The sequence below is a fragment of the Apostichopus japonicus genome, chromosome 4 (assembly GCF_037975245.1).
Source record: "Apostichopus japonicus isolate 1M-3 chromosome 4, ASM3797524v1, whole genome shotgun sequence".
Taxonomy (NCBI): domain Eukaryota; kingdom Metazoa; phylum Echinodermata; class Holothuroidea; order Aspidochirotida; family Stichopodidae; genus Apostichopus; species Apostichopus japonicus.
The window spans coordinates 27,905,658-27,919,333 of NC_092564.1; the positions used below are offsets into that span (position 1 = coordinate 27,905,658).

At 31.9% G+C, this 13,676-nt stretch overlaps 2 protein-coding genes across 2 annotated transcripts in view; one reads left to right on the plus strand and one right to left on the minus strand.

Annotated features, from left to right (window-relative positions):
• Positions 1-12,747, plus strand: part of LOC139967048 (tyrosine-protein kinase Fer-like) — a 31,775-nt gene extending 19,028 nt beyond the window's left edge. The window contains exons 12-13 of the mRNA XM_071970699.1: positions 11,108-11,230; positions 11,770-12,747. Coding sequence (XP_071826800.1) covers positions 11,108-11,230; positions 11,770-11,912 — 266 coding nt within the window. The 3' untranslated portion in view covers positions 11,913-12,747. The remainder of the gene's footprint in view (positions 1-11,107; positions 11,231-11,769) is intronic.
• The window catches only part of LOC139967045 (speckle targeted PIP5K1A-regulated poly(A) polymerase-like), an 83,516-nt gene continuing 80,936 nt past the window's right edge, over positions 11,097-13,676 (minus strand). The window contains exons 15-16 of the mRNA XM_071970690.1: positions 11,701-11,827; positions 11,097-11,237 (exon numbers count right to left, since the gene is read on the minus strand). The gene's annotated coding sequence lies outside the window, so the exon portion shown is untranslated. The remainder of the gene's footprint in view (positions 11,238-11,700; positions 11,828-13,676) is intronic.

Genomic DNA, 13,676 nt, shown 5'->3' on the forward strand with positions numbered 1-13,676 from the left:
TGTGTCCTTGGGCAAGATGCTTTATCTCAATTGCCTCTCTCCACCCAGGGGTTAAATGGGTACCTGTGAGGTAACTTGTCATTGGGCGCAGTATATAACTGCAGCTGCCTGGAGGGATTGTCTCTGGGACAGGTTATCATTGACCAGGGGTAACATATCTTCTGTAAAGCGCTTTGAGACCTATTGCTGGTATAAGCGCTATATATGAGTGAAATATTATTATTATTATTACTATTTTTTTATTTTTTTTATTTTTTTATTTTTTGGTCATAATAATTAACATTAGGGGCAATATAATGTCATCATCAAATGATGGCATGTTTTTTATTAAGCAAGATGAATTTGTGCTTTGTTGCTGAAAGTTGAAAAAATTATGACAGGTTATGCAAACCTTAAAATTTAGCAAAAATTAAACAGTTTAGAAACTAGGAATTCCCCCCAAACTAGGGTCTGGTTATTCTTGAGTTAAAAGTGGGGTTCTATGAAATATTAAGCCTCAAATTATGATATAGCTTTAAATAACACTGAATTTAATTGAACCCTTTGCATTTTTATAATCAACAGGGCAGCCTATGCATCACTTTGGGAACAATTTAAAAAAATTGTGATTGTAGAAAAAAATCATAACGACTAAAGACTTACAATTATTATATAGAAGGTTTTTTAAAAAAGGACTCAAATATTAAGTCAGAATGCTAAAATATTGATTTTAAAAGCTCAGATATACCTAACTTTAAATTGTTAAATTGGGACAAACAAAAAAGAAAGTTCTCAAATGCCAGTCAGGATGCTCAATATGGATTCCCAGAGCTCAGAAATATGCTTTTCTCTAAAATTAAAATGTTAGTCTATGGAACTTAGAGCCTCTAAATATTAAAATGATTTTGAAATGTTTTGTAATAACTTCATTCAAATTAGGAATTGATTATATCATTGTTGCTTAATTCAGAAAAACACCCTCTATCTGATGCATTATTGTGGAAAAACTTAGAACCTCATTATTTTTGCCCAAAAAGTAAAACATATTTATAAGGTTTTAGCCTTAAAAAAATTGATAAATTTGGACAAACAGAAATAGAAAGTTCTCAAATGCCAGTCAGGATGCTCATTATGGATTCCTAGAGCTCAGAAATATGCTTTTCTTCTGAAATGTGTTAGTCTATGGAACTTAAAGCCTCTAACTATTTACATGATTTTTAAAATGTTTTATTATATCTCTTTCAAATTTGGAATTGATTATATCATTGATGCCTAATTTAGAAGGACACCCTCTATATGATGCATAATTGTGGAAAAACCTAAAAGGTCAATAGTTTTGGCAAAAATTAAAACAAAATTATAAGGTTTTTTGTAGCCTTACAAAATTGTTAAATTTGAACAAACAGATATAGAAAGTTCTCAAATGCCAGTCAGGATGCTCATTATGGATTCCTATAGCTCAGAAATATGCTTTTCTTCTGAAATGTGTTAGTCTATGGAACTTAAAGCATGATTTTTAAAATGTTTTGTTATAACTTCTTTTAAATTAGGAATTGATTATATCATTGTTGCTTAATTTAGAAGGACACCCTTTATCTTATATATAATTGTGGTAAAACTTAAAAAGGTCATGATTTTTGGCAAAAAATTAAACAAAATTATAAGGTTTTAGCCCTACAAAATTGTTAAAATTTGGACAAAAAAGGTTCTCAAATGCCAGTCAGAATGCTCATTATAGATTCCCATAGCTCAGAAATATCCTTCTCTCTGAAGTTAAAATGTGTTAGTCTATGTATTTTTATGCTTATTGAAATGATTTTCAAAATGTTTTATTATAAATTCTTTCAAATTAGGAATTGGTGATATCATTGTTGCTTAATTCAGAAGGACACCTTCTATCTAATGTATAATTGTAGGTAAACTTAAAAAGGTCATGATTTTTGGCAAAACAATTGTAAGGTTTTAGCACTACAAAATTGTTAAATTTGGACAAACAAAAATAGGAAGTTCTCAAATGCCAGTCAGGATGCTCACTACAGATTCCCAGAGCTCAGAAATATGCTTCTCTCTGAAGTTAAAATGTGTTAGTCTATGGATTTTATGCTTATTAAAATGATTTTCAAAATGTTTTATCATAACTTCTTTCACATTGGGAATGTATGATATCACTGTTGCTTAATTCAAAAGGACACCCTCTATCTAATGCATATGTGTAGAAAGAACTTAAAAGGTCATGATTTTGGCAAAAAAAAAAAAAAAAAACTCATAAGGTTTATAGCCATACAAATTCATTAAATTTGGACCAAAAAAAAGTTCTCAAATGCCAGTCAGGATGCTCATTATAGATTCACAGAGCTCAGAAATATGCTTCTCTCTGAAGTTAAAATGTGTTATTCTATGGATTATTATGCTTATTGAAATGATTTTTAAAATGTTTCATTATAACTTCTTTCACATTGGGAATGTATGATATTATTGTTGCTTAATTCAGAAGGACACCCTCTATCTAATGCATGTGTGGAAAGAACTAAAATGGTCATGATTTTGGCCACAAAAAAAAAACTCGTAAGGTGTTAGCCTTACAAAATTGTTAAATTTGGACAAACAAAAATAGAAAGTTCTCAAATGCCAGTCAGGATGCTCAATATGGATTCCCAGAGCTCAGAAATATGCTTCTTTTTGAAGTTAAAATGTGTTTAGTCTATGGATTTTTATGCTTATTGAAATGATTTTCAAAATGTTTCATTATAACTTCTTTCACATTGGGAATGTATTATATCATTGTTGCTTTATACAGAAGGACACCCTCCATCCTATGCATTATTGTGGAAAAACTTAATGGTCATGATTTTGGCCGCAACAAAAAAAAACTTGTAAGGCTTACAAGGCCTTACAAAACTGTTAAATTTTGGACAAAAAAGAAAGTTCTCAAATGCCAGTCAGGATGCTCATTATGGATTCCCAGAGCTCAAAAATATGCTATTCTCTGAAGTTAAAAGTGGTAGTGTATGGATTTTTATGCTTATTAAAATGATTTTCAAAATGTTTCTAAAAATTCCTTTCACATTGGGAATGTTTTATATCATATTGCTTCCTTCAGAAGGACACCTTCCATCTAATGCATCACCGTGGAAAGAATTAAACTGTTCATGATATCTAAATTGGGGCCAAAACTCAACAAGTTCTCCAATGCCACTCAGGATGCCCATTACGGAACCAGAGCTTGGAAACATACTCTTCTCTGAAGTTAAAAGTGGTAGTGTATGGAATTTTATGCTTATTAAATGATTTTCAAAATGTTTCATAATTACTTCTTGGGAGTGTATGATATCATTGTTGCTTTATACAGAGGACACCCTCCATCCTATGCATTATTGTGGAAAAACTTAAAGGTCATGATTGTGGCCACCAAAAAAAAAAAACTTGTAAGGCTTACAAGGCCTTACAAAACTGTTAAATTTTGGACAAAAAAAAAAGTTCTCAAATGCCAGTCAGGATGCTCATTATGGATTCCCAGAGCTCAAAAATATGCTATTCTCTGAAGTTAAAAGTGGTAAGTGTATGGATTTTTATGCTTATTAAAATGATTTTCAAAATGTTTCTAAAAATTCCTTTTTTCACATTGGGAATGTTTTATATCATATTGCTTCCTTCAGAAGGACACCTTCCATCTAATGCATCACCGTGGAAAGAATTAAACTGTTCATGATATCTAAATTGGGGCCAAACACTCAACAAGTTCTCCAATGCCACTCAGGATGCCCATTACGGAACCAGAGCTTGGAAACATACTTTCTCTGAAGTTAAAAGTGGTAGTGTATGGATTTTTATGCTTATTAAAATGATTTTCAAAATGTTTCATAATTACTTCTTTCACATTGGGAATGTATTATATCATTGTTGCTTACTTTAGGAGGGACAGCCTTTGTCACTTACGCATCATTGTGGAAAGAATGAAAATGATCATGATATTTTGTTTTGGTGGAAAATTTAAAAATTCGTAAGGCGATATGAATAGTCTTACTAAATCAATTAACTTGAACAAACAAAATGTTCTCAAATGCCAGTCAGGATGCTCATTACCGATTCCCCGAGCTTGGAAACATACTTTTCTCTGAAGGTTAAAAGTGGTAATGTTTGGATTTTTATGCTTATTAAAATGATTTTCAAAATGTTTTTCATAACTTCTGTTACATTGGGAATGAATTATATCATTGGTGCTGAATTTAGGAGGACACCCTAAATCATATGCATATATTTGTGGAACAACTTAAAAGGTCATGATTTTGGTAAAAAGTAAAACAAAAATCATTAAGCTTTAGCATTACAAAACATTAAATTGGGACAAATATAAAAAGGTTCTCATATGCCAGTCATTCCCAGAGACCAGAAATTTGCTTTTCTCTGAAGTAAAAAGTGTTAGTCTATGGAACTTAAAGCCTCTAAATATTTAAAATGATTTTTAACATGTTTGATTATAACTTCTTTCAAATTTGGAATTGATTGTATCCATTGTTGCCTAACACAAAAGGAAACCCTCCATTTCATGCGTAATTGTGGAAAAAAAATTAAATGGTTATGACTTTGGCCAAAAATGAAAAAAATCATAAGGTTTTAGCCTTACAAAATCATTAAATTTGGACCAAAACGAAAGTTTTCAAATGCAGAAACATGTATTGAGTTAAAATGAAAAGATAAAATGAGTGTGGCCAAAACAAATTGAATCACAAGGCTATTGCCCGTTACATAATAAATCATTGGGATCAAATCATTTTAGAAACAGGTCATTATTTTGGCAAATAATTAAAAATCATCATAAGGCAAACAAAATAAGGTATTTATAAGCATGTACAATATCATTATAGTTTGGACAAAATATGAAAGTTCTAAAATAGATTCCCAGAGCCCAGAAATGTTCTTTTCTCTGAAAGTTAACCCTCTAAACATTAAAGTGATTTTCCCAAGAAAATGTCTATAACCTCTTTCAAGGTAGGAACAGATCATATTCATCTAACTTAATTCAGAATGACAACTTCCAATCTAGGTATAATATTAGAAAGAATTAAAAATAGGTCACGATTGTAGCCACAGAAAAAAAATGGAGTTGAAGGTGGTAGTCTTTAGAAGTTTTACCCTCTAAACATTAAAGTGATTTTACAAAAAATTGCTATAACTTCTATCAATGTGGGAACAGATCATATTACTTAATTCAGAAGTAATAATAACTCAGAAGTAATAAGTACTCGGACGTAATAAGTCAGAAGTAATAATTCAGAAGTAATAATAACTTAAATCAGAATGACAACTTCCAATGTAGGTATAATATTAGAAAGAATTAAAAAAAGGTCAGAATTTTAGCCACAGAAAAAATGGAGTTTTAACCCTCTTAACATGCCACTTTTAGCTTCAGAGAAAAGCATAAAATTCTTGGTGCTGAGAATCTAAATTGAATGATTTTGTGTTATATGAAATCATTTTGATAATTAGGGACTACCACTAAACAAATGCAAACCAGGGCTCTAGGAATCCATAAAGAGCATCCAGACCTGATAATTGAGAATAAAAGACATGCTATGCATAATTTTGGAAAGAATTAAAACAGTCATGATTTTTGCTAAAGAATTAAAAAAAAAAAAAGTCATAGGCTATATACAAAACTTTCAATTTGGCAGAAGTTTTCAAATGCCATTGTTGCTTTTTGCTGAAGGACACCCTCCATCCTATGCGTAATTTTGGAAAGGCCTTAAAAGGTCATGATTGTTTTCAAATATTATCAAAAATCATTCAATTTGCACAGAAGTCAGGATACTCATAATGGCATCTCAAAGCTCAGAAATGTGCATAAACTGATTTTAAAAATTTGTCATAATAATTTCTTTCAAATTTGGATTGTATTATATGATTGTTGCTTAATTCAGAAAGACACACACCATCCTATGCATCATTGTGGAAATACTTTAAAAGGTCATGGTTTAGCTAAAGAAAAATCATAACTTAGTTAATTTAAATTTAACTTAAATTTAATTTTACAAACTTATTTAATTTGGACCAAATAACAATTTCTCAAATGCCAGTCAGGATGCTCATTATGGATTCTCAGAGCTAGGCCCTCTTATAATATTAAAATAATTTTATGGTTTTAGAGTAACAAAACTGTTAAAGTTGGACAAACAAAAATAGAAAGTTCTGATGTTAAAGTGTTAGTCTATGGAACCAAAAGCCTCTAAATATTAAATGATTTTTTAAAATGTTTTATTATAACTTCTTTCAAATTAGGAATTGATATAATTGTTGCTTAATTCAGAAGGATACCCTCAACTTAAAAGGTCATTTTTTTGGGGCAAAAAATAAAACAAAATTATAAGGTTTCAGCCTACAAAACTGTTAAATATGGACCCCAAAAAATAGAAAGTTCTCAAATGCCAGTCAGGACGTTCATTATGGATTCCAAGTTAAATAGTTAGTCTATGGAACTTAGAGCCGCTAAATATTAAAATGATTTTTAAAATGTTTTGTTATAACTTCTTTCAAATTAGGAATTTATTATATCATTGTTGCTTGTGGAAAAAACAGGAAGGCATAATTTGCCACAAAAAAATCATTAGGTTTCAGCCATGCAAAAACATTAAATTGGGACAAACAACAAAGGTTCTCAAATGCCAGTCAGGATGCTCATTATAAATTCCCAGAGCTCAGAAATATGCTTTATACTGAAACTATTAGTTGAAGTCTATGGACTGTTAAACCTCTAAATATTAAAATAATTATCAGAATGTTTCATTTCACTTCCTTTCAAATTGAGAATGTAGCATATTATTTGAACTTAATGCAGTAGGACAACTTCCATCCTAACCATAATTTTGGAAAGAATTAAAAAAAGTCTGTGATTTTAACCAAAAGCTAAAACAAAAAAATCATCAGTCAATAATATTAATAATAATAAGTAATATTTTAAGCGCATAATCAGCAACACTGCTCAAAGCGCTTTGCAAATGTAAAACCTAAAAACAAATAGTAACAAAAACCTAAATATTAAATATATAGAACCAATAAGGCATAAAATGTAAAAGCCCAACAATATAAAAAACACTCGTACTAAACGATAATAAAAAAAAAAATCCTGAATGCATACAGTCCAAAACAACTTCAGAAGTATGTAAATAGTAAAATAATATTAAAAACTTAACAAAATGCACAAAAGATTAAATCATAGTCTATGTTTATAAATATAAATAAGTATGAGAAACAATAGTACAGTTAGACAATTATTGTAAAAGCCTAAAACAGATAGTAATAAACACCCAATGCTAAACGATAATAAATAGAACCCTAAATTCGGTCGGAAAAAAAAAACCTTTCAAATGTCAGATAGAATGCTCATGATGCCAGATATGCTTGTCTAGGATCAGTTTAAAGTGGTTTATTGGAAATTTTTAACCCTTTAAAAATAACTCTATATTTTACCATAATCATGACCTTTTAAGTATATGCATAGGAAGGAGGGTGTCTTTTTGAATTATGTAATAATGTATTATTCATTCCCAGGTTAAATGAAGGTTATTCTAAAACACTTTGAAAATTGTTATGATATCATGAGGCTTAAAATTCCATAGACTACCACTTTTATCTGGATAGAAAAGCAAATTTCTGATTTTCTAATTTCATTTAATTTTACAAAAATAGATGGAATGAGAACCATTCCCACCTTGAAAGAAATTTCTGAAAAAACATAGAAACTGCATAGTAAAGCATATTTCTGAGCTCTGTATGAAAACATAGGGAGCATCCCGACTGTCAATTGAGAACTAATTGGGTGTCCTTCTTAATTCAGCAATAATGATATTCTCTCTCTAGTTTGACCAATTGTTACAAGGACCCATTTTGAGAATCATTTTATGGTGTAAATTCCATAGACTGCCACTTAACTTCATAGAAGAGTAAACTCGAGCTCTTGGAATCAATTATAACCATCCTGACTGGCATTTGAGAACTTTCGTTCTCCAAATTCACTAAATTTGTAAAGTTGCAGCCATATGGCCCACATCATGACCTATTTAATTCTTTCCACACATGTGCATTAGATAGAGGGTGTCGTTCTTATTAAGCAACAATGATATTATTCTTAATTTGAGAGAATTTATAAATGAAACATTTTGAAAATCATTTTAATAGGCTAAATATTCCAAAGATTACCTCTTTTAACTTTAGAGAGAAGCATATCTGGGCTCTTGGAACATTAATGAGCATCCCGACTGGCATTTGAGAACTTTTTTTGTCTGAATTTGATGAGTTTGTATGGCTAAAGCCTTGATTTTGGGGAGGGGGAGTGGGGGGTCAAATATCATGACCTTTTGAATTCTTTCCACACATATGCATTGGATAGAGGATGTTCATCTTATTAAGCAACAATGATATAATTCATTCTCAGTTTGAGAGAATTTATAATGAAACATTTTGAGAATCATTTTAATATGCTAAAAATTCCATATGCTACCACTTTTAACTTCAGAGAGAAGCATATCTGGGCTCTTGGTATCCATAATGAGCATCCTGACATTGAGAACTTTTTTTGTCTGAATTTATTGAGTTTGTATGGCCAAAGCCTTACTTTGGGGAGGGGGGGGGAGGTAAAAAATCATGACCCTTTTAGTTCTTTCCACACATATGCATTGGATGGAGGGTGTCCTTCTTATTAAGCAACAATGATATTATTCATTCTCAATTTGAGAGAATTTATAATGAAACATTTTGAGAATCATTTTAATAGGCTAAAAATTTCATAAACTACCACTTTTAACTTCAGAGAGAAGCATATCTGGGCTCTGGGAATCCATAATGAGCATCCTGACTGGCATTGAGAACTTTTTTTGTCTGAATTTATTGAGTTTGTATGGCCAAAGCCTTACTTTGGGGAGGGGGGAGGTAAAAATCATGACCCTTTTAGTTCTTTCCACACATATGCATTGGATGGAGGGTGTCCTTCTGATTAAGCAACAATGATATTATTCATTCTCAATTTGAGAGAATTTATAATGAAACATTTTGAGAATCATTTTAATAGGCTAAAAATTCCATGAACTACCACTTTTAACTTCAGAGAGAAGCATATCTGGGCTCTGGGAATCCATAATGAGCATCCTGACTGGCATTTGAGAACTTTTTTTTGTCTGAATTTAATGAGTTTGTATGGCTAAAGCCTTACTTTGGGGAGGGGGAGGGGGGGGGAGGTAAAAATCATGACCCTTTTAGTTCTTTCCAAACATATGCATTGGATGGAGGGTGTCCTTTTGAATTAAGCAACAATGATATTATTCATTCTCAATTTGAGAGAATTTATAATGAAACATTTTGAGAATCATTTTAATAGGCAAAAAATTCCATAAAACTACCACTTTTAACTTCAGAGAGAAGCATATCTGGGCTCTGGGAATCCATGAGCATCCTGACTGGCATTTGAGAACTTTTTTTTGTTTCCAAAATTTAATGATTTTGTATGGCTATAGCCTTATGAGTTTGTTTTTTGGGGCCAAAATCATAACCTTTATAGTTCTTACCATGCATATGCATTAGATAGAGGTTGTCCTTCTTATAAAGCAACAGTGATATTATTCATTCTCAATTTGAGAGAATTTATAATGAAACATTTTGAGAATCATTTTAATAGGCTAAAAATTTCATAGACTTCCACTTTTAACTTCAGAGAGAAGCATAACAGGGCCCTTGGTATCTATAATGAGCATCCTGACTGGCATTTGAGAACTTTTTTTTTTGGTCCAAATTTAATGATTTTGTATGGCTATATAGCCTAAGGAGTTTTTTTCTTCTTTTTTTGTGGCCAAAATCATGACCTTTTTTTAGTTCTTCCTACACATATTCATTAGATAGAGGGTATCCTTCTTATAAAGCAACAGTGATATTATTCATTCTAAATTTGAAGGAATTTATAATGAAACATTTTGAGAATCATTTTAATAGGCTAAAAATTCATAGGCTACCACTTTTAACTTCAGAGAGAAGCATATCTGGGCTCTGGGAATCCATAATGAGCATCCCAACTGGCATTTGAGAACTTTTTTTTTTGGTCAAAATTTTTGGGATTTGTATGGCTTATAGCCTTTATCAATTCTCTTTTCTTGGCCAATTTTTTTATTTTTTTCTACACTGTATAGAGGGTGTCCTTCTTATTAAGCAATAATGAGATTATTCGTTCTCAATTTAAAGAAAGTACAAAGACACATTTGAAAAACATTTTATTAGTGTTCCATAGACTGACACTTACCTTCATTGAAGAGTATACCCGAGCTCTTGGAATCCATAATGAGCATCCTGACTGGCATTTGAGAACATTTTTTTTTTTTCTCTCAAAATTTAATGATATTGTCTTGCCAATGCATCAAGATTTTATTTCTCATTTTTGGCCAAAATCAGAACATTCACAATTTGAAATAAAACACAAGGAAACATTTTGAAAATCGTTTTATTATGTGAAACACTTACAATCCCAAACCCTGCCACTTCATTGAAGAGTTTACCTGAGCCCTTGGAATCCATAATGAGCATCCTGATTGGCATCTTAGAATTTGTTTTGTCCAAATTCATTGATAATGTATTTCCCCACCCCATACCCCGGCCCCCAATTTGAAAAATGAGAATAATTTGTTAAAAAAAGTTGACACATCATACTGTAGCTCTAGGAATCAAATATATAAATGAAAACATCATAAGGCTCAGATATAGTCCTGTTTAATTCCAACCAATCAGTTTTAATTAATCTAATCTAATCAATGGTCTAATCAATCTCTCCTACAGTGAATATATTAGTGATTCTTATCTTGATATTTTTATAATTTTCTTGACATACAAACTATTAGGCCGGGTTGTCAGATGGACAACCAGTCAAAATCCGTAAAAAATTTGCCCCTAGCTTACATCGTAGCATGAAACATCAACAGACAGGTACTAGCATTCAAATCTTGTTCAGATTACATATTAAATTGATTGCATATATAATAAAATATATATATATATAAATATGTTTTTTTGACTCTTCCATTCAATGTGAGACTTGCATCATCTATCTCCTCACGAATCAACCCCTTCTGCTTGTCCTCTCTCTATCCTCTTTCAGGAAGATACACGTCGCTCTCTGATGTCTGGAGTTATGGAGTACTCCTCTGGGAGATATTCTCCATAGGTAGCACTCCGTACCTTGGCATGAATAACAACGAGGCCAGAGAGAAAATAGAGGGCGGTAAGTACTGAAAAACAATGAGAGCGGAACATGAAGTCACCTTAACCTTACACTCCCCCTTTAAGGAAAATAAGAATATTGGCCAGATGAACTGGAAAATAATAGTACTCACTGTATGCAATTCAAATTACAATTAAAATATGATATATAATAGATAACAAAAGTTACACCAGGTGGTCCTCAGTTGGTTACTATAGTTACACAAGAAAGCCACAGTAGGTATAATAGAGGGTTTCCAAAGCTGTACCAGACAGTTAATGAATTATTCTTTGGGGGAGTGGAGGGGGGGTTAATTTTTGTAAAGCTGTAACTGCTTCCTTCTTTTCGTCCTCAAGAAAAATGCCACCTTAATTTACGTTAGATACCCTAACTACTGCTAGTTACATATATATATGAATGATACAAATGATGTAGAAAAAAGTCTGACATTCTTGGAAATATGCTTAAAATGTCTCGTTATTGACCACTACCATTGCGACCGTTAGATGCCTGTGCCAGTTTGTCGTTGTCATGGTTATAAGCCTATCTTCTCCTTTCAGGCTATCGGATGAACCAGCCTCCGGAATATCCAGATGCCGTCTGGGAATGGATCCAGGCCTGCTGGAGGAAAGAACCAGAGGACAGACCAAACTTTTCAGAAATCAAGACTGCGATGAAGAAGATACATATAATATTTAAATAGAATGCAATCTCTTTGTAAAAAATACAATTATTTCAACATCCAATAGTGTGAGATTCAGTCTGATACAACTCAAGGGTACAGAGGTGAAATGCCACCATCTTTACAAATCTATTGCCAATGTTTGCTCAGGAAACATCCCAGAAATATGGCCGTCGATTAAGTGAATCCCAAATTACGTGATCGAGAATGTTTCATGTTATCCGGTGTTTTCTGGTGAAGAAGAGAATGGATTGTATGATTGCATGGTTCGCCCATCAAACACTGGATTCTTGGAACGATTGGAACCGATAACTGTTTCAAAATGGAATATACATAGCATGGCATCTACCTATGTTTAGTTTGTTCATGACAGTACTCATCCAATCATTGTGGGCTTGCAGTCTTGTTAAGAAATGATGTATTTACAATATATTTGTCACCTTGTAGAGTTAATTGTCATTTATACAGTCTGAAACAGTTTTTGATTAAGTACAGTAAGTGTACCTAAGTTCCAACTGATATATATTAATGGTAAGTCTCGTTAACTATTTTGTCGTGGGATGACACCAGGTCTTTTATTTAAAGGTGAGATGTTGTTCGTTGTCACATTGTGACGGCCATTAGCATATTTACCACAGTTACTCTGATATAGTTGATGGCAAAGTAAATTTGATCAGTGAAACAACATATATCTTTGTGTTCCAACTCTTTTTTTTCTGTATCAGGAAATTTCAAATACTTCTTATAAATTAATTGGCAACAAAAAGGTTTGATCAATAACATCAAGGGAAATATATCCAATGAGTTTTTAGCCATGTTGGAGACACAAGCTGCTTCTTTGGTATTTGCTTTTGCAGTATTTGCTTTGCAAGAAAAGTTTGTATCACACTATTGGACCGTTTGCAGGCAAAAAGCTGGATTATTGATTTCAAACTATTGAAAAAATTTGAAGAAAGAAAGATGAAAATGAGGTTCATATGCAAAAGTTAATATTGATTGTCCCAATGTGCCCAAAACAAGGTATTGATTGTTCAACATATTGAAATTCATACAGGCAGAGCTTGGTTAGTGGATCAATAACATGAATTCAATTCTCATAATAAATAATACAGTTGTAATATTGTCTTGCAACGTAACAACAATAGATAATAGAAAACACATACTGCTAAATGGTTACTCATTACAATGGGGTCTATTAAATAGCTCATTGCTGGATAATTACACATACTGCTAAATGGTCATTACTTACAATGGGTCTACGAAATAGTTCATTGCTGGATAATTACACGTACTGCTAAATGGTCACTAATTTCAATGGGTCTATGACATAGTTCATTGCTGGATAATTACATGTACTGCTAAATGGTCACTCATTACAATGCGTTCGTAAAACTAGGTTATTGGTTTGTATTAAATCTAAATAAGTTATGGATTGAGTGCTCATTAAGATGGCTATTTTTGCAACATTTGAAAAGAATTACATTTTCTTTCTATTTATTTATAGGTTAATGGGCGATTCATGCCCTCCCTAATAATTGAAAGTCAATATGTCACACATGATAACTTCTCCATCTCTGATATCTCATAATTTTGCAATATTTATATTGCATTTAACGGACCAACATTTGACGGACCAACATTTCATAAAGTATTTTTTTCTTTTGTGTTACAAAGTTAATATTTGTTACCGCTTAGACCTCAATACACACTTTGTGTTTTACTTTCTGTTCTTCGAGGGTAACAAATTTTTTGTATCAGAAAAAGAGTTCCTTGTATTTTCACTTC